Source organism: Trichechus manatus, unplaced genomic scaffold, assembly GCF_000243295.1.
Source record: "Trichechus manatus latirostris isolate Lorelei unplaced genomic scaffold, TriManLat1.0 scaffold00176, whole genome shotgun sequence".
Classification (NCBI taxonomy): domain Eukaryota; kingdom Metazoa; phylum Chordata; class Mammalia; order Sirenia; family Trichechidae; genus Trichechus; species Trichechus manatus.
In genome coordinates this window covers 3,438,553-3,460,185 of record NW_004444112.1, presented here as the reverse complement: position 1 = coordinate 3,460,185, position 21,633 = coordinate 3,438,553, and the positions used below count along the sequence as shown (strand labels likewise).

At 43.6% G+C, this 21,633-nt stretch overlaps 1 protein-coding gene and 1 pseudogene across 1 annotated transcript; one reads left to right on the top strand and one right to left on the bottom strand.

Annotated features, from left to right (window-relative positions):
* Positions 1 to 442: 442 nt before the first annotated feature.
* On the bottom strand, positions 443 to 18,069 carry LOC105756015 (zinc finger protein 671). The gene is made up of 4 exons (XM_023741260.1): positions 17,901 to 18,069; positions 3,249 to 3,375; positions 2,596 to 2,718; positions 443 to 2,023 (listed from the first exon to the last, which is right to left on the bottom strand). The coding sequence occupies exons 1-4, from the start codon at positions 18,048 to 18,050 to the stop codon at positions 573 to 575; spliced, it is 1,851 nt and encodes a 616-aa protein (XP_023597028.1). The 5' UTR covers positions 18,051 to 18,069; the 3' UTR covers positions 443 to 572.
* On the top strand, positions 14,960 to 17,564 carry LOC111822416 (40S ribosomal protein S12 pseudogene; annotated as a pseudogene).
* Positions 18,070 to 21,633: the final 3,564 nt, after the last annotated feature.

Below are 21,633 nucleotides of genomic sequence, written 5' to 3'. Positions count from 1 at the left end.
AAATAAGAGCAATGGGAGGCAGACAGTTCCAGGGCTGAGTACTTGGAAGCTGGATACATCCTTAATGAGCATCACATGAAACCAAAAATGTCTACGAAGTCGGTAAACCTCTGTAAGCCACCTGCAGAGCCCATCTTGTATCCTCTGGGACAAAGCTGATTATTTCCATGACTAAACCAGACAGATGGGAGGAAATGAAGGCTCCCAAAGTGCCATGAGACCATTCATGATTTCTAGGACTAGGCAGACAGCACAGGGAGTCCGCCTGCCCTAAGCATGCTGGGGTGACTGACACACACTGTGGGACTTGGCCAGGTGGGAGAGACAGGATGGTGTCTGCCACAGGTACTAGCAGTCCCATAGCTCTGGTAAAGGCCCTTGGTGGTTTAGAAAGTGCAACTGAGCTTCTGAGAGCATCTCACATACTCGGTATTCACAGGGAATCTCCCCAGTGTGGATGTTCATGTGTAAGGTTCCACTACTGACTAATTCCCTCCACCCCAAAGAAAACACCTCTCAGAGCTTCACTCTGAGTTGGGTGAGTTGTTAGGTTGAACAAGGAGACAGCACTGCTAAGCCCTTTCTCCAGATGGTTGCTTTGGTGAAATGATTTTCCACATTTGCTGCACTGAAGTCTTGTCTCCAGTGTGAATTTTCTGGTGCAGAACAAGTGTGTGTTTGCGATTGAACTCTTTCCCACATTCGCTGCATATATAAGGCCTTTCTCCAGTGTGAACTTTCCAGTGTCGTATAAGGTTTGGCCTTTGGGTAAAGGCTTTCCCACATTTGTTGCACTCATAAGGCTTTTCTCCAGTGTGGACTTTCTGGTGCTGAATGAGTTTGGAGGTGCAGCTAAAGGCTTTCTCACATTTGCTGCACTCATAGTCACTGCTATGAGTTCTCCAGTGTACAATAAGGTGGGAGCTTTGGCTAAAGGCTTTCCCGCATTCACTGCACACATAAGGCTTTTCTCCAGTGTGAATTCTCTTGTGCAGAATAAGTGTGTGTTTGCGGTTGAACTCTTTCCCACATTCGTTGCAGACATAGGGCCTTGCTCCTGTGTGAACTTCCTGGTGTCGAATGAGGTTAGACTTGCTACTGAAGAATTTCGCACATTCACCACACTGATAGAGCCTTTCACCTGTGTGAACTCGCCTGTGTTCGGTAAGGCCTGAGATTTGTCTAAAGAATTTTCCACATTCACTGCATTCATAAGGCCTTTCACCAGTGTGAACTGTCTGGTGTTTAAAAAGGTCAGAGCTTTGGCTAAAGAGTTTCCCACATTCGCTACACTCATAGGGCCTTTCTCCAGTGTGGATTCTCTGGTGTCGAACAAGTGTGTCTTTGCAGTTGAAGGCTTTTCCACATTTGCTGCATATATAAGGCCTGGCTCCTGTATGGACTTTCTGGTGCCGGACAAGATTGGAGTTGCAGCTAAAGAAATTCCCACATTCACTACACTCATAAGACCTATCTAGGGTGTGGATTCTCTGGTGCTGAACAAGTGAATCTTTGGGGCTAAAGGCTTTCCTGCATTTGCTGCACTTGCAATGCCTTTGCCCAGTGCAAAAGGTACCCCCACACTGGGTGTTCTTGTGGGGCTTCACCCCGCTGTGAGGGACCTCGGGCTGAAGAAGCCCAGTGGTGGTTGGGAAGTCCTTCCCACCCTCCCTGTATGTGTAGGTCTCCTCTGGCATGTAGACTCTGCAGCTCTTCCCAGGGTCCCTGCACTCATCCCTTTTGATGAATTTCTCTCCACTGTGCTGCTTCTGGTGCTGGGAAAGGTTTGCACTGAACCAGAATTGCTTCTCACACGCCCAACACATATACAGTTTCTGCCTGGCTTTGCTTCCCTGGTGTTCAGCCGGGTGCAAAATGTCTTTCAATATTGAACCACATATGTCACAGTGGTGGGTCTTCTGGGTGCATGGACCTGCCATGGGAGTCCTGATCTGTGACACTCCTTCTACAGAGACACTTTGCTCAGAAGGTGTCTCCTCCTCCTCCACTCCATGCCAACAGCCTGAAAGCAGAGAAATTCTAGTGAAGTTCATGTTGACTTTGGTGAGAGGGGGCAACTCCATCATAAATGTATGTCGACCCATTTATGATGAAAGAGGTAGCTGGGCTCCTGGAGGGTGAGGACACAAGTGCAGTGTAGGAGAGGAGGCAGGGTCTCTGATTCATACCTCAGCAAATGACTTTCAAGAGGGCCCTGGCTGCTGGTGGCAGGTGAGTGCTGTAAAGAAGGGTGCGTCCTGGCCCAGGAAAATCCAATGACAAAAGAGTAGCTGGTGTTCAAGGACTATTTAAGGATGTGGGCACATCTCACAACACACTAAATGCAGGCCAGTGTTGGAGAGCACTGCAGACTAAGCCATGAAGAGGAGTGGGGGAGAGGTAAAGGCCAGGGAGTGGAAGATAGTCAGAGGTCAGAAGTCAGACTGGAAATGATGTCACAAAGTGTCAAGAATGGGGACAAAGGTAGAAATGTGGTGTGGCCACTGGCCTCAGAAACAAATGCTGGTATGACAATGTTGCTGGGACCATTTGGAGCCAGCTTTGACACTGTGCCATTCCCTGGCATACACTCACCAGGACCAGGTCCTCTCTGGGCCGTTCTTGCTGGGGCTGGAATCATATCCACCTGGTCAGGCATCCAGGGCTCTTCCCCTTGCTCTAGTTGGGTGACTTTGTGTAATCTGGAAGATGCAATTCCTAAGAGAAGGATAGGACAGGTGAGTGGCCAGCACTGGTCCAGGGCAACCCATGCTATGACAGACCACAGGTGAGAAAACTATTACAAAAAGAACTTTGAAGGAAGGTTTTGCAAGAACAGCCCAATGGTCCCCTGCAAATAGTGATTATGCCAGTGCCTGCAATTCCTGGGACAGTCAGGCCCCATAATATGTTACCTAGAGGCCTAGAGGAAGGAGGCAGAACCTTGGGCACAGAGGAGTCATGGTTCTGGAGAGATGCACCAGCTCAGAAAGTACCCAAGCCAAATGGGATCCATTGGGCAGACTGCAACTCTAGTAACCTGCAAACCCTTGAGTGCATGACTTCAGGGCTGCTCAGTGAGAGGTGGGGATGCTCCATACAGCTGAGCCTGGCAACCACAGCACCTATTGCAGGAAACTGGGTCGGAAGAAGTGCCCGTGATCCAACTGTACAAAAGACAGAGCAGTTCCTGGGGAAAAGGGAAAAGGACGCTGGGGTCATCATCAATATGGGGATGTGGGCCTTACCCAGCGAGGCTATAAGTGCAAAGTTCTCCAGCATCACATTGCGGTACAGCAGTCTCTGAGCCTCATCAAGGAGCCCCCACTCCTCCTGGGAGAAGTACACGAACACATCCTCAAAGATCACAGGGCCCTGTAATGAGGAGGACAGCAAGGTCCGTGAAAAATATTTTGCCCAAGGACCCCCCCAATCCACTCATAACAACCCCTGCTCAGCCACTTCCCCTGTTCTCCAAGTCAGAGGAGATAACAGACATCAGTGCCATTGGTCCTCACATTGTCCTCATGACCCCAGTGATCACTGTGTCAGCCACAGTCAGCAGCAGGTGGGCGGATGGATGCTATCTAAGCTCTGGGTTTAGCATGCACAGTCCCACCCCTCTCCTGCTAGCCAGTTCCCCTGGAGTACCCCAGATCATGCCTCTCAGGCACAAACCTGGGCTCCCTCCAGTAACAGGGTCCTAGGACTTTCAGTCCCCACTCCCTCCTCTTGTGCACATCACTCTTTGGATCACACCCTCCTCTCATCTCTGGCTGTCTACCACCACCCTTCTGGCCCATCCATACACACCTCCCTAGACTCCCCACACGTCCCTCTGCACATGGCATCCAAAGAGTGCTCGGCAGTACAATCAGGATTCCATCCTGCCCAGCTCACCAAGGGCCCCCACTGCTAAGGATAGCCCCCATTCCCGCTTTGAAGGCCTCCTGCCTGGTCTTGTTCCCTGCTTCAGTCACAGGCACCCAGAACACCATGCAGACCTCTGCAGTGGTGTCACTAGGGTGTCACCCAGTTCAGTAACTTATGGTGTCACCTCCCCCCATGGACCTCCTCTCATACCAGACCATACAGAATCCTTAATAACGTTTATTGCCAATTTTAATCATAAAATATGTGAGTTATAAATTGTTTAAATGTAATATTTCTTAGATTATATGAACATTAACAACAAAATTGTTTTGTAAAATCTTCTACATTGTATTAGTTACGTTATTAATGACCGAGCAAAAACCTGTTTTTATTTTTTCCTTCTTTTCCTTTAATTACTATTTCATTCTCAAAAAAGTTATTAATATAGGTTCACAAACACTAATTATAACAATATTGAAGCAAAAAGGCCAGAAAATGTGACAGAATCAGCAAGTATAAAAACACCAGCAGCGATGAAAACAAGAGCACGTGCTTACAGTGTATGCAGACAAAACCATGTGATTTGAAGATCATTGTAACTGGGTAATAATGACAGCTCTGACTGGAATGCATTAGAAGGTTCAAAAACCTAGCATAGTGTTTTAGCCTTGGAGATATATTAATACATGCAACCTGAGCTTATGAAAAATGCTTTTGTTGTTAAAACACTGCTGAAACACTGCACAAAAATTTGAGATAGTCATTTTGGTGCCACCCAATGTGGTTCACAACCCCCTGTACCCCTCTAGTGATGCCACTAACCCTCTGCCCTCTTTCAGTTCTCTGTTGCACAGTGTATTAGTTTCTTAATCCTACTATAGCAAATTGCTACTTTGTGGCTTAACTTTGGAGCCCTGGTGGCTCAGTGGTTAAGAGCTCAGCTGCTAACTAAAAGGTCAGCAGTTCGAATCTACCAGTCGCTCCTCGGAAACTCTATCGAGCAGTTCTACTCTGTCCTATCGGGTGGCTATGAGTCGGAATCAACACGACAGCAACAGGTTTGTGGCTTAAAACAACACAAACATATTAACAGTTCTGGATGTCATAGTCCCAAAATGGGTTTCACTGAGCTAAAGTCAAGGTGCTGGCAGGGTTGTATTCCTTCTAAAGGCTCTAGGAGAGAATCCATTTCCTTGCCTTTTTCAGCTTCTAAAGTCTGCCTGCATTCCTTGGCTTCTAGCCCCTTTGTCTATCTTCCAAACCAGCAATCAGATAATTCTGACTTCTACTTTGCCAAATCTCCTTCTCTAGCTCAGCCCTTCTGTCTCACACTTATAAGCACCTTTGTATTTACACTGGGGCCACTGGATAACCCAGAATAATCTCTCCATCTCAATCCTTAACTTAATCACAACTCTAGTCTTTTGCATGTAAAATCACATAGTCACAGGTTCCTGGGATTAGGGCATGGACATCTTCAGGGGGCCATTTTTCTGCCTACCACAAACATGCTGTCCCCTCCACAGTCACAACCTTCCTATCTCCACCTATCCTCTGAATATAACCCTTACAACCTCCTAATCTTGGCTGAAGGCATTTCCATCCTTCTAGCTGCTAAGCCCAAAGCCTTAGGTTATCATTTCCTTCTGTCTTACTATCTGCGTCAGAAGATACAGTCTGTCTTAGTTACCTAGTGCTGCTGTACAAAAAAAATACCACAAATGGGTGGCTTTAAAGAACAGAAATTTATCGTCTCACAGTTTTAGAAGCTAGAAATCCAAATCAGGGTATGGGCTCTAGGGGAGGGCAGTTCCTTGTCAGTAGCCCCAGGCATTCCTTGGTTTGTAGAATGTTCCTCACATTGTCTCTTCTCCCTTAGGTGTCCCCTTTATAGGACATCACTCAGAAGGGATTAGGTTTAGGACCCACGCTACTTTGGCATGGCCTCATTAACATAAAAGCAAAACCCTAATTCCAAACAAGATGACATCCACAGTTACAGGGGCCAGGACTTCAATGTATATTCTGGTGGGACACAATTCAATCCACAACAGTCTTAGCAGAATAACAGACTGAGAAAACAACTTCTTCTGCCACCTCCATAGCAACCACTCTGGCCCAGCCCCCTCGACACTCACCTGGACTACTGCAGTAACCTCCTTCCTGATATCCCTGTGAGAGACTGAATATACAAGTGGACAGTAACCAGACATGTATAAAAACAGTACACTGACCCACAACCTCTGATGCAACCAGCCCAGGAAGCCAAACCCCAACCTCAGCAGGAATCAGCTCCAAACGGTCAGGACTAGGACAATAACTGCCAGCTTCCCTAACTTTTAGGACCAACCAAAGAAAGATAAACATGCACCCCTAACCAGTCACATAGGATGCCCTGCTTCATTAGCCTGCCTGCAGCTTCCTTATGCCAACAAACTCCAATCAGGACATACCTGAAACCTTCCCTTTTTCCCACTATAAAGCTTTCCAATTCCCCTGTCTGCCAAATGCAGGTGACAGCAGCTGACTCCCTTGCCAATAAAAACAAAAAAAAATTGCCATCGAGTCAATTCCGACTCATAGCAATCCTATAAGACAGCGTAGAACTACCCCATAGGGTTTCCAAAGAGCAGCTGGTGGATTCGAACTGCTGACCTTTTCGGTTAGCGGCCGAACGTTTAACCAGTGTGCCACCAGGGCTCCCCTTGCCATAGGTATCTCTTAATAAACAGCCTTCACTCGTTTTCATTTGGGTGGCCTTTATTTCCACACTGATCTCCATCATCACCCCACCCTCACCCCCAGTCTGTTGTCCATTCTACAGCCAGAGGAATCCTGTTAAGACTACGTCAGACCACTTCCCTCCTCTGCTCCAAACCCTTTATGGCCCCAACTACCCTCAGAATAGAGGCCCAGCTCCTAAGCTTGCCAACTCAGGCATGAACCCTGTCCCTCTGCTCTGTTTCCACCAGAAAAAAAGGGGAGCTGTGGTTCATTGAACATTCACAGCTGTCTCACCTGTAATTATTTGCACATGATGGTCTCTGTACCTGGGATGCCCTTTCACTCGTAATCTCACTGGGTGCCAGAGGGGACCTCTCCACATAACCCTGGTTTAGACTGAGCCACCCTTGTCGGGGCCTGCAGACGCAATAGCAGGGAAAGGGGAAAGTGAAGAGATGCAGGTCACACAATCCCCCATATCAAGGCAGGTTAAGGCCTGGGGCACCACTGAAGCCCTTAGGCGGATCAGGACCGGCAGGCACTACTGTACCCAGTCCAGCCTCAGAGGCACTTCTATTCTCTGAGTATCACATAGGTGGGGCGGACTTGCTAGTGTGCATCTCAGGGACTCTACCCGGAGAAACTGAGTCTCTGGCTATGCGAATTTTGTCTGAAGTCACAAGACATGTTGTAGTGCTAAAGCCAAAATGATCACAGTAAGGCCACAGGTCCCATTCAACGTAAGGGTTTCCAACCAAAACATCCCTCTCCTGGCCTTCATTGGTTAAGAGCCGGCAGCTCACAGCACAGGTCTTTCTGGGTAATGTAGTTCCCACCACCACCAGCACTGTCCCCACCCCCAAGATGGAAGGCAAAGGACTCACTGATCATGGTGTGCTGAGCCTGCTAGTGGCCCACACATCCTGTCCTTAGTCTCCAGCAGCTGTCCTGGGCCTGGGGCCACGAACCCTGGGTGTTCTGGGGATTCATAACCTCTACCCCCGGTCACTCCTTACTTGGGACCTTGAGCGAGGGATATAATTTTTATAACAGCAACTAAAACTGACGTTGTGGAAGGTCATTTGCCATTAGCTGAGAGGAAAATAAGCAATCAAAACATGTGCCCCAGCTACAAGCAGTGACACACATGCTGCCCACAAGAGCCTCGGGCCCCACAGCTTCTAGTCTACCACCTATGGCACATCTGGAGTAGGGTGCAATGACTTAGAACACAATTGTGTCCTCATAGAACCCTTGTGATCAGGAGAAACTACAAGGCTTTCTCCGCAATAACTGCAGTTTTATGGCTGGAGTGATGAGCATATCACTCAACATTTCAGCAAACAGGTGGTACTTGTGCAGCGCTTTGTAGAGCTGGCCCCTTAGAGAATATTCCAGAATCAAGTACACTTGTCCCTTGTTATGACAGAGAAGTAGAGGCAGAGGATGCTGGGAGTACCTGGGGGAAGGGTTAGAAAGTCTCAGGCTCCTGCTTAAGGTCTGGCATGGGGGTTTGCCTATAACAGAAATTAATTTAAAAAAAAAGAATTTATGCTTTTATATTTAGATCCACTGACACAGAAACAATTCTTAATACAGTAAAACCTACAAAAGCCGGAACATGTGTAAGGCGGAAACAGGTTAGAAAAGGAAAACGCAAGTATTTTCCACTAGTAGAGAGCCATAGAAAAGCGGTAAGACTGCACCCTGTCAAAGGCGGAAAATTTGTGACACCCGGAAAAACAAGGCAGTCCTATTGAGTTCCAGCTCTTACAGATTTCACTGTACATTCATTTTGTATTAGTTTCCCCACAAGTCTGTCAGTTTGTCGTACTGTGGTGGCTTGCATGTTGCTATGATGCTAGAAGCTATGCCACTGGTATTTCAAATACCAGCAGGGTCATCCAAAGTAGACAGGTTTCAGCTGAGCATCCAGACTAAGAAAAACTACTAAGAAGGACCTGGCGGTCTACTTCTGAAAAAACTGGCCAGTGAAAACCTTCTGAATAGCAGCAATCCATTGTCTAATATGGAAGATGAGCCTCTCAGGTTGGAAGGTACTCAAAATACCACTGAGGAAGAGCTGCCTCGTCAAAGTAGAGTCGACCTTAGTGATGTGGATGGAGTCAAGTCATCTGCTAATATGGCACGACTCAAAATGAGAAGAAACTGCTGCAAACATCCATTAATAACTGGAACATGGAATGTACGAAGTGTGAATCTAGGAAAATTAGAAGTCGTCAAAAATGAAACTGAACACATACACATCAATATCCTAGACATTACTGAGCTGAAATGGACTATTATAGACCATTCTGAATCAGACAATCATATGGTATACTACACCGGGAATGACAAATTTAAGAGGAAGGGCGAAGCTTTCATCATCAAAAAGAACACTTCAAGATCTATCCTGAAGTATAACGCTGCCAGTGATAGAATATCCATACGCTTACAAGGAAGATCAGTTAATACGACTATTATTCAAATGTACGCACCAACCACTAACGACAAAGATGAGGGAACTAGAGATTTTTACCAATTTCTGAAGTCTGATATTCATCAAAAATGCAATCAAGATGCATTGATAATTATCGGTGATTGGAGTGCAAAAGTTGGAAACAAAGAAGGAACAGCAGTTGGAAAATTAGGCCTTGGTGATAAAAACGATGCTGGAGATTGCATGATAGAATTTTGCAAGACCAATGACTTCTTTATTGCAAATACCTTTTTTCAATAATATAAACAACAAGTGTACGCATGGAGGAGCCCTGGTGGCTCAGTGGTTATGAGCTCCGCTACTAATCAAAAGGTTGGAGTTCGAATCCACCAGCTACTCTTGGAAACACCATGGGACAGTTCTACTCTGTTCTATAGGGTCACTATGAGTCGGAATCAACTCAACAGCAACCGGTTTGGGTTTCTTTGGTTTTTATACATGTACAACTTGCCAGATGGAATACACAGGAATCAAATCGACTATATCTGTGGAAAGAGACGATGGAAAAGCTCAATATCATCAATTAGAACAAGGCCAGAGGCCTACTGAGGAACAGACCATCGACTGATTAAATGCAAGTTCAGTTGAAGAAAATTAGAACAAGTCCACAAGAGGCCACGTGTGACCTTGAGTATATCCCACCTGAATTTAGAAACCATCTCAAGAACAGATTTGACCCACTGAACACTAATGACCAAAGACCAGATGAGCTGTGGAATGACATCACGGACACGATACATGAAGAAAGCAACAGGTCATTAAAAAGACAGGAAAAAAAGACCAAAATGGATGTCAGAAGAGACTCTGAAACTTGCTCTTGAACGTTGAGTAGCTAAAGCAAAAGGAAGAAATGATGAAGTAAAGGAGCTGAACAGAAGATTTCAAAGGGGGGGACTCGAGAAAACAAAGTAAAGTATTATAATGAAATGAGCAAAGACCTGGAGTTAGAAAACCAAAAAAGAACATGCTTGGTATTTCTCAAGCTGAAAGAACTGAAGAGAAAATTGAAGCCTCAAGTTGCAATACTGAAGGATTCTACAGGGAAAGTATTAAATGACACAGGAAGCATCAAAAGAAGATGGAAGGAATATACAAAGTCACTGTACCAGAAAGAATTGGTTGACATTCAACCATTTCAGGAGATAGTATATGGTGAAGAACTGACAGTACTGAGGGAAGAAATCCAAGCTGCACTGAAGGCATTGGTGAAAAACAAGGCTCCAGGAATTGACAGATTACCAATTGGGATGTTTCAACAAACGGATTCAGCATTGGAAGCACTCACTCGTCTATGCCAAGAAATCTGGAAGAGAGCTACCTGGCCAATCCACTGGAAGTTGTTATTGTTGTTAGGTGCTGTGAAGTAAGTTTCAATTCATAGCGGCCCTATGTACAAAAGAACGAAACATTGCCCAGTCCTGAGCCATCCTCACAATCATTGTTATGCTTGAGCCCATTGTTGCAGCCTTTGTGTCAATCCATCTCCTTGAGGGTCTTCCTCTTTTTCGCTGACCCGCTACTTTACCAAGCAAGATGTCCTCCAGGGACTGGTCCCTCCTGATAACATGTCCAAAGTAGGTGAAACAGTCTCGCCATCCTCTCTTCAAATCAACATTCCGGCTGTATTTCTTCCAAGACAGATTTGTTCGTTTCTCTGGCAATCCACGGTATAGTCTATATTCTTCAACAAAACCATAATTCAAAGATGTTGATTCTTTTTCAGTCTTTCTTATTTACTATTGAGCTTTCTCATGATTATGAGGTGATTGAAAACACCATAGCTTGGGTCAGGAGCACCTTAGTCTTCAAGGTCTTATTTTGCTTTTTAACACTTTAAAAAGATCTTTTGCAGCAGATTTGCCCAATGCAATGCATCGTTTGTTTTCTTGACTGCTGCTTCATAGGAACTGATTGTGGATCCAAGTAAAATGAAACCCTTTACAACTTTAGTCTTTTCTCCATTTATCATGATGTTGCTTATTGGTCCCATTGTGAGGATTTTTGTTTTCTTTATGTTGAAGTGTAATCCATACTGAAGGCTGTGGTCTTTGATCTTCATCAGTAAGTGCTTCAAGTCCTCTTCACTTTCAGCAAGCAAGATTGTGTCATCTGTATAACGCAGGTTCTTAATGATACTTCCTCCAATCCTGATGCCCCTTTCTTCTTCATAGTCCAGCTTCTCTGATGATTTGCTTAGCATACAAATTGAGTAAGTATGGTGAAAGGATACAACCCTGATGCACACTTTTCCTGATTTTAAACCACACAATATCCCCTTGTTCTATTTTGAATGACTGCCTCTTGCTCTAAGTACAAGTTCATTATGAGCACAATTAAGTGTTCTGGAATTCCCATTTTTCACAATGTTGTCCATAATTTGTTATGATCCACACAGTCGAATGCCTTTGCATAGTCAATAAAACACAGGTAAACATCTTTCTGGTATTCTCTGATTTCAGCCAAGACCCATTTGATAACAGCAATGATATCTTTTGTTCCATGTTCTCTTCTGAATCCGGCTTGAATTTCTGGCAGTTCCCCGTTGATGTACTGCTGGAACCACTTTTGAATGATCTTCAGGAAAATTTCACTTGTGTGTGATATTAATGATATTGTTCGATAATTTTCACATACGAAGTATGAATCAAGGAAAATGGGAGTGTCAAAAATGAAACGAAACACATAAACATCAATATTCTAGGCATTAGTTAGCTAAAATGGACTGGTATTGGCTATTTTGAATCTGACAACCATATGGTCTACTATGCCAGGGATGACAAATTGAAGGGGAATGGTGTCATGTTCATTGTCAAAAAGAACATTTCAAGATCTATCCTGAAGTACAACACTGTCAGTGATAGGATAATATCCATACGCACACGTGGAAGACCAGTTAATACGACTATTATTCAAATTTACGCACCAACCACCAAGGCCAAAGATGAAGACATTGAAGATTTTTACCACTTCTTCAGTTTGAAATTGATCGAATATACAGTCAACACGCATTGATAATTTACTGGCGATTGGAATGTGAAAGTTGGAAACGAAGAAGGACTGGTAGTTGGAAAATATTACCTTGGTGACAGAAACGATGCCGGAGATTGCATGATAGAATTTTGCAAGACCAACAACTTCTTCATTGCAAATACCTTTTTTCAACAACATAAACGACGACTATACACGTGAAACTCATCTGATGGAACACACAGGAATCAAACTGACTACATCTGTGGAAAGATATGATGGAAAGCTCAATATCACCAGTCAGAACAAGGCCAGGGGCTGACTGTGGAACAGACCATCAATAGCCCATATGCAAATTCAAGTTGAAGCTGAAGAGAACTAGAACAAGTCTACAAGAGCTAAAGTACGACCTTGAGTATATCCTACCTGAATGTAGAGACCATCTCAAGAATAGATTTGACGCGCTGAACACTAATGACTGAAGACCAGACTAGCTGTGGAATGACATCAAGGACATCATATATGAAGAAACAGGTCATGAGAAAGATAGGGAAAAAAAGAAAGAAAAGACCAAAGTAGATGTCAGAAGAGACTCTGAAACTTGCTCCTGAACATAAAGTTGCTAAAGGAAAAAGAAAAAATGATGAAGAGCTGAATAGAAGATTTCAAAGGGTGGCTGGAGAAGATAAAGTATTATAATGAAATGTGCAAAGACCTGGAGACAGAAAGCAAAAGTACACAGTAGACATTTCTCAAGCTGAAAGAACTGAAGAAAAAGTTCAAGCTTCGGGTTGCAATTTTGAAGGATTCTACGGGGAATATACTAAACGACTCAGGAAGCATCAAAAGAAGATGGAAAGAATACACAGAGTCTCTGTACCAAAAATAACTGGTCAATTCTCAGTCATTTCAGGACATATCATATGATCAAGAACGGATGGTACTGAAGGAAGAGGTCCACGCTACACTGAAGGCACTGGTGAAAAACAAGGCTCCAGGAATTGACGAATTACCAAGTGGGATGTTTTAACGAACAGACTCAGCGCTGGAAATGCTCACTTGTCTATGCCAAGAAATTTGGAAGACAACTAGCTGGCCAACCGACTAGAGGAGATCCATATTTGTACCTATTCTAAAGAAAGGTGATCCAACAGAATGCAGAAATTATTGAACAATATTATTCATACCACACACAAGGAAAATTTTTCTGAAGATCATTCAAAAGTGGTTCCAGCAGTATATCAACAAGGAACTCAAGAAATTCAAGCCAGATTCAGAAGAGAACATGGAACAAGGGATATCACTGCTGATGTCAGATGGATCCTGGCTGAAAGCATAGAATACCACAAAGATGTTTACCTGTGTTTTATTGACTATGCAAAGGCATTCAACTGTGTGGATCATAACAAATTATGGACAACATTGTGAAGAATTGGAATTCCAGAACACTTAATTGTGCTCATGATGAACTTGTACTTAGAGCAAGAGGCAGTCGAAGGGAAGGGGATATTGCGTGGTTTAAAATCAGAAAAGGTGTGCATCAGGGTTGTATCCTTTCACCATACTTATTCAATCTGTATGCTAAGCAAATAATCAGAAGTTGGACTATATGAAGAAGAAAGGCGCATCAGGATTGGAGGAAGACTAACAATCTGTGATATGCAGATGACACAACCGTGCTTGCTGAAAGTGAAGAGGACTTGAAGCACTTACTGATGAATATTAAAGACTACAGCCTTCACTATAGATTACACTTCAACATAAAGAAAAGAAAAATCCTCACAACGGGACCAATAAGCAACATCATGATAAACAGAGAAAAGACTGAAGTTGCACAGGGTTTCATTTTACTTGGATGCACAATCAATTCCCATGGAAGCAGCAGTCAATAAATCAAATGACGCATTGCACTGGGCAAATCTGCTGCAAAAGACCTCTTTAAAGTGTTAAACAGCAAAGATACCACTTTAAGGACTATGGTGTGCCTGACCCAAGCCATAGTGTTTTCAATCGCCTCGTAGGCATGCGAAAGCTAGACGATGAATAAGGAAGACAAAAGAAAAGTTGATGCCTTTGAATTATGATGTTGGTGAAGACTACTGAATATACCATGGACTGTCAGAGGAACGAACAAATCTGTCTTGGAAGAGGTACAGTCAGAATGCCCCTTAGAAGGATGGCAAGACTTTGTCTCACCTACTTTGGACATGTTATCAGGAGGGATCAGTCTCTGGAAAGGACATCATGCTTGGTAAAGTAGCGGGTCACTGAAAAAGAGGAAGATCCTCAAGGAGATGGACTGACACAGTGGCTGCAACAATGGACTCAAGCTAACAAAAACTGTGGGGATGACTCAGGACTAAGCAGTGTTTTGTACTGTTGTACATGCGGTCACTATGAGTCGGAACCAAGTCAACAGTACCTATCAACAACATTAGTAGTTGCTCCATTTTATTCCTGAGTAACAGTGCATTGTATGACTATACCACAATACTCATCACTTTGCAATGCACATTTGGGCTATTTCCAGTGATTAGCTATTAAGAATAAAGCTTTTCTAAACACTTGAGATCAAGTCTTTTGTGGACAAATGTTTTCCTTTCTATTGGGTAAATAACCTGGTGGAGAATTGATGAGCTATGGAGTATGTTCATGTTTAACCTGATTTAGAAAAACTGCTAAATGTGTTTAAATTTGGTGGTACCATTTAACAAACCTACAGCAAGGAAGGAAAGTTACAGTTGACCCATATCTTTGTCAACCAGGGGCAGATTATCCAAGAAGCAAGGTAAGCTTACCTTGCTTACCAGATATCATCTGTAGTGAACAATTTCACACATATTAGTAAGCATAAGTAAGCCCGTTCTTACCTTGCTTACTGGGTCATCTGCCTGTCAGGGATTGGAAATTTGAAGAAGAGGCTTTGATTCTTTAGGAATGTGCTGTAAGGTTGGGAAAGAGACAGATGCCAGCCATACCTAAAAGCAGGATCTTTGATGTGGTGAAAAAACGTGAAATTGTTCACTACTGATGATGTAGTAAGCAAGGTAAGCACCGTGTTGACCTTTCCTATTGGATAATTTGCCCATTTTCAACCCTTTTAATTAAGTTTGTCCATGTTTTTAATACAGTCTGGCAATCTCTCCCTGTAATTAAAATATGTATTAAAGCTGTTTCTCTGCCGCTGCCAAGTTGTGCAGAGGTCTGGGTGTGTTCAAGATTCAGCCCCACCTGTAAGCCACCAGCATGTCAGAGGAAGGCATTGCTGCTAGAGGTGTAATAGATGTCAATAACTGCTTTACAATAGGTGCTGAAGACCGCCCACATCCACAATGGCCTAGCTTACAGAATTCATGAAGCTGCCAAAGCATAAGACAAGCGCCATGCCCATCTTTGTGTGCTTGTATCCAACTGTGATGAGCCACAGTATGTCACCTTGGTCAAGGGCCTTTATGCTAATACCAAATCAACCTGATTAAGGTTAATGACAACAAGAAACTAGGGGAGTGGGTACAGCTTTGCAAAAGTGACAGAGGGAAACTTCATAAGGTGTTAGGTTGTAGTTGTGTGCTTAAGGGCTATGGCAAAGAATCTCAGGGCAAGGATGTCATTGAAGAATATTTCAAATACAAGAAATGCACAAATGAAAAACCTGGCTTAAAAAATTATACATGTATATTATATTACGTATATATATATATGATACATTTTATTTTTTTGGGTTATATATATAAACATTTAAATCCAAAAATGAAACTATTGTGGGTATAAATGTTGTTATGGATTGAACTGTATCCCCCAAAAATGTGTGTCACCTTGGCTAGGCCATGATTCCCAGTATTGTGTGACTGTCCACCATTTTGTGATCTGATGTGATTATCCTATGTGTTAATGAGGCAGGATTAGAGGCAGTTATGTTAATGAGACAGGACACAAACTACAGGATTAGGTTGTATGGTGAGACAATCTCTTTTGAGATATAAAAGAGAGAAGCAAGCAGAGAAGAGTGGGACCTCATTACCAACAAGCAAGAAGTGCCCAGAGTGAAGCGTGTCCTTTGAACTCGGGGTCTCTATGCTGAGAAGTTCCTAGACCAGGGGAAGATTGATAACAAGGACCTTACCCCAGAACCAGCAGAGAGAAAAAGCCTTCCCCTGGAGCTGGCACCCTGAATTCAGACTTCTAGCCTCCTAAACTGTGAGAGAATAAACTTCTGTTTGTTAAAGCTATCTACTTGTGGTATTTCTGTTACAGCAGGACTAGATAACTAAGACAAATGTATAAATTACTGGCTCTTGACTATCCTTTCAGAAAGGGATAAATCAAGCAGACAAAAAATAAGCAGACATATCAATATTAATAATATAACATCCAAAAGTCATACATTCACGTTGGTCTTACACGGTTAAACATTTTAAAAATTTACATCCACTAGAGTTCCTGGGTGGCATAAATGGTTAAGCACTAGACTCCTACCCAAAAGGTTGGCAGTTCGAACCCAACCAGAGGTTTCTAGAAGACAGGCCTGATGATCTGCTTCTGAAAGGACTCAGCCTTGAAAACCCTATGGAGTAGATCTACTCTGCACACACAGGGTCACCATAAGTCAGAATCAACTTGACAGCAACTAACAGCAACAGGCCAAAAATGAAGCCACCATATATGGTTTCCAAATTGTTCATGAATACATGTAAATTCATCTGCCAAAGCAGTCTTTCTCAAATAGAGTTCCAAGACAGAATTAGTTCCTACAGAAAGTGATTTCAGTGAATATTGCCTCAAATACCCCAAGGAAAGTGGTGTACACTTAGTCACCAGTCTGAATTCAGAGAAGAGAAATCAATTCATTGTCTACAATAAATTCCTTAAGATATCAGTGTTAATCTTCTCATGAAATCAGTTTGATAGAGGAGACAGAGAGAGAAGCACCTAGCAACTTAGATGTGAACTTTCTTATCTGGTTGCTTGTTTTGTAGTTCATAAAAAACACTGAGCATGGGCTTAAGGCTGAAAACAAATAGGATAATATATAGTGTGAGGAGTCCTTGGGTGGTGGAAATGGTTGAGTGCTAGGCTGCTAATCGAAAGAGTGGTGGTTCAAAACCACTCAGAGAGGCCTAGAAAGTAAGGTCTGGCGATGTGCTTCTGAAAGGTCACAGCCTTGAAAACCCTATGGAACAGTTCTACTCTGCACACACAGGGTCACCATGAGTCTGAACAGACTCAACAGCAACTAACAACAGAGTGTAAGCCCTGTGTTGGGGCAACTTGTATTAGAGGGATCATTTGGTAAGAACATGCTGTGAGGCAATATGACTCCCCTGAGGCTGCACACCACAGATCAGTTATTCAGTTAAAAACGTGTAAGGTCCTGGGACAATCTTGTACGGCATTTACTGTATTTTGTGGCTTTGGCAGGAATGAGTAAAGTAGAATTATTCCTGGAACTGGAGGAGCTTTGCAGTTTGTGTTTCTTTTAGGACTGGTGGTTCAAAAGTGAGGGTGAGATCATCAGAGGGTAGCAAATATACAGCACCCCACACCTCGGTGTCCATCCTAGGCTCCTCGTGCCCTACAGCCCTGTCATCCCCCCAGACACTGGCGAGAACCATTTCAAATGCCGCGGCTCCTCCCTTCTGGCCTTTTATCTGCCTTTCAACCCCAGTGCTTTCCCAGTCTGTTCTGCCCTCAGCCAACTATGGGATCCTTTAAAAATCCCCACTCACATTACGTCCCTTCTTTGTTCATAACCCTCCATGTCTCCCAGTCTCCTCCAAATACACTTAAAACTCCTCAGCTGGCCATTCAACGCGTGACTTTTCGCACACTCTGCTACCTGCAAACGTGAGGACCACTCCAGATCTCCTGAATACTCCCGGCTCAGTCGCATCTCCAAGCCTTTGCTCACGCTGGCCTCTCTGAACGCTGTCCCACACCTCGTCACAAAGGCTGTCAGAAACGCAGACCTCGCCCACGAGCGCCCCATTGTCCTCGATTCCGGGGACTGGGCTGCAGCGATCTGAGCAGGCGCTCCTCACTCAGAACTTTTGTGATTCGAAGGAGGGACTGAACGGGTGAGGGCCTGGGGTACACGGCACCCACCTGCGCCGGGTCCATCACCGCAGCTGCCGGTGGTGGCAGCGCCCGGTCGTAAGAGGCTGGCGACCAGGTCAGAATCCGGGCACAACCGTCCCCAGAAGTGGGGTCACCGCGGACACTGCCACTGCTGAGCCTCGGACCCGCCTCTGTGCAGTGGGAACAACGACTCCTGCCACCTCGGGCCCATAAAGCGCTTCAGAAGATTTGCTCCCGCGACTCCATCCAAGAAAAAAAAAAAAAAAAGTACGCCGCGAAGACGACGCCGGAAGTCTCTCCCAGGCGTCTTCCGCACGCCTCTCCTCTCCCGAGCGCTCATGGGCTCACTGCAGCTGCGCGTCGCAGAGGCTTCTGGGTAACGTATTTCCCACCGAGCTGCCGACCTCGGCGCGTGGTTGTGGGCCCAGCTACTGTGCAAAGGCCAAGTGCCACTGCGAAAGGCGCTGGGTGAAGGTACTTAGAGTCTCTGAGGACGGGTAGGACTTCTCTACTTTTAATAAGCCCGCACTTCTCTACTTTTAAGAGGCGCGCACCCAGATTCCGTGGATGTAGTCTGCATGGATCATAGATACGTTTACCCATTGCCTGCGGATCGATTGCGACTCACAGCGACCCCATGTGACAGAGTAGAACTGCCCCATAGGGTTTCCTAGACTGAAATCTTTACCAGAGCTCATCGCCAGGTCTTTGTCCTGTGGAGCCTCTGGGTGGTTTCCAACTGCCAACCTTTTAGTTAGCAGTCGAGTGTTTAACCACTGTCACAAGGGCTCCTTACAGAAATGTTTAGAGTTATTATTTTAAATATTCCCCAAAGCTACAAGAACCAAATGGACACACAACATCACAATGTCACTCAGCATACGTTCATAGCTGGGAGCTCATAACTATTATCTTGTGTTTTAAATACGTGTAGACTGACACTTGAGCGTTTCGTGAGTTTCAGTTCAGGCAGAGTCAGAAGACTCCAAGACAGGGCCATGGAGTGGAAGAAGGAAAAGGGTTGTTGGAGAACCCTGAAGTCAGTGGACAAGCTTGGCGCTCTACATCAGATTTTCTCAGAAAGTTATCTCCTGCTTGCACAGTGATTGTGTCCAACACTGACAGTATCCATAATTTGTATTTACACTTACATTTTTACTATTTCTTGGGTCAGTCACTTTCATAGGAATTCTGACATTTATCAAGAGATTCAGGATTCAGCAGAGGAAACAGCAGAAGCCAATGAACTTGGGGGATTGAATTCTGAGCTCCAGCTTCCTAGAGATATTAGAATGAAGCTTAATGGCCTGGAAGCCACTGAGGAGATACGTAGCACTGAGGGAACTGTCCCTGCCCACTTGGTAAAAATAGTTTACACCATTCAAAGGCTGAGATTGTTTGTGGGATCTCTCTGGAGAAAAGAACCAATGAGTTAGCTAAGACCATTTGGTTGAGGATCAGGTCTGTGGGTCTCAACATGTGTCCAATGAGCAAAATGAAGTTATAGAAACAGGAAAGGGGAGTTTCTCAGGACCCCCACTCCCGTTTCAGGAAGATAATCACTATTTTCAAGGTGGCAGAGCCCATAACATCAGTATCTAGGAGACAATGATTTAATTTGTCAGAAAAATTGGTAGAAAAATAAACATAAATGTGTTACCTTCATTTAACCAGCAATTTCCAATGCTAAATCCAACATATACTCCCCCACTAATTAACACATACTTTAAAACAATAAAACTCTTAGAAAAAAACATAGGGCTAAATCTTAAGGACGTTGAATTTGGCGATGGATTCTTAGAGACAACACCAACAGCATGAGGAAAAGAAAAAAAAGAAGAAAGAAAAATAGGACTTCATCAAAATAAAATTTTTGTGTATCAAAGAACATTATCAAGAAAGTGAAAAGACAACTTACAGAATAGATGAAAATATTTAGATTATATTTCTAATAAGGGTTTAATACGCAGAGTATATAAAGAACTCCTAAAACTCAACAACAAACAACCCAATTTCTAAAAAAAAAAAAAAAGAGCAAAGGACATGAAAAGACATTTCTCCAAAAAGATATGCAAATGGATAATAAGCACATGAAAAGATGCTTAACATTACTAGTCATTAGGGAAATATAAATCAAAACCACAGTGAGATACCCTGGCAGTGTAGTGGTTAAGTGCTACAGCTGCTAAGTAAAAAGTTAGTAGTTCGAATCCACCAGCCGCTCCTTGGAAACTCTATGGGGCAGTTCTACTCTGTCCTGTAGGGTCGCTATGAGTTGGAATCAACTCGACGACGACGGGTAGGATGGCTATTATAAAAACTAACAACAACAAATGGAATATAACAAGTTTTGTAGAGGAAGTGGAGAAATTAGAACCCTCACGCATTGCTGATGGGAATGTAAAATGGTGCAGCCACTGTGGGAAACAGTTTGGCAGTTCCTCAAAAAGTTAAACATAGAATTACCATGTTGTTGTTGTTAGGTATCATCGAGTCAGTTCCAATCGTAGCGACCCTACGTAAACAGAACGAAACACTACCTGGTACTGCACCATCCTTAGAATCGATGTTATGCTTGAGCCCATTGTTGCAGCCAGTGTGTCAATTCATTTCGTTGAAGGTCTTCTTTTTTGCTAACTTCCTGGCCATATACTCAAAAGAATTGAAAGAAGAGACTCAAATACTTGTACACCAATGCTCATTGCAGCATTATTTACAATAGCCAAAAGGTGGAAACAATTCAAGTATCCATCAACAGATGAATGGATACACAAAATGTGGTATGTACAATAGAATATTCTTCAGCCGTATTATTCATTTCAAGGAATGAAATTCTAATACATGGTACAACATGGGTGATCCTTGAAAACATTAGGCTGAGTAAGTCAGACATCAAAGGACAAATATTGTATGATTACACTTATATGAAATATCTAGGACAGGCAAATTTATAGGGACAGAAAGTAGAGATTACAGTGGCTGAAGGGAGGGGACAAGGCGGAGTTAATATTGAACGGGTAGAGCTTCTGTGTAGTGATAAAGCTTTCGAGATAGATGGTGGTGATGGTTGCACAACATGGTGAATGTAATTAATGCCACCAAATCGTACACTTAAAATGTTTGAAATGCAATTTTTTTTAATCTATTTTACCACAGTAAAATAAAAAGTTTACAAAGCCAAGTTAAAAACAAAAAATTGTAATGGACAAATGGCTTATCAATTTCAAAAATAAAATAAAAAACGGGTAGTTGTTAGTTGCTGTCAATCCCGACTCATGGTAACTCCATGTGTGTCAGAATAGAACTGTGCTCCATAGGGTTTTCAAGGCTGTGATGTTTCAGAAGCAGATCACCAGGCTTGTCTTCTGAGGCACATCTGGGTGGGTTCAAACAGCCAAGCTTTCAGCTAGCAGTTGCGCACTTAGCCATTTGCACCACCCGGGGAAGTATGAGGTGCCTATGGGTTAATACAGTTACATGGCAAACCTAATAAA

Excerpts from the sequence above, each read along its gene's own strand:
- LOC105756015 (XM_023741260.1), bottom strand. The coding sequence starts at position 18,050 with ATGGGGCGCTCGTGGGCGAGGTCTGCGTTTCTGACAGCCTTTGTGACG. Across the intron at positions 3,376-17,900 it reads AGTGGTCCTCACGTTTGCAG|GGCCCTGTGATCTTTGAGGA; the intron begins GTAGCAGAGTGT and ends TCCTCATTACAG. Across the intron at positions 2,024-2,595 it reads CCAGAGAGGACCTGGTCCTG|GCTGTTGGCATGGAGTGGAG; the intron begins GTGAGTGTATGC and ends CTCTGCTTTCAG.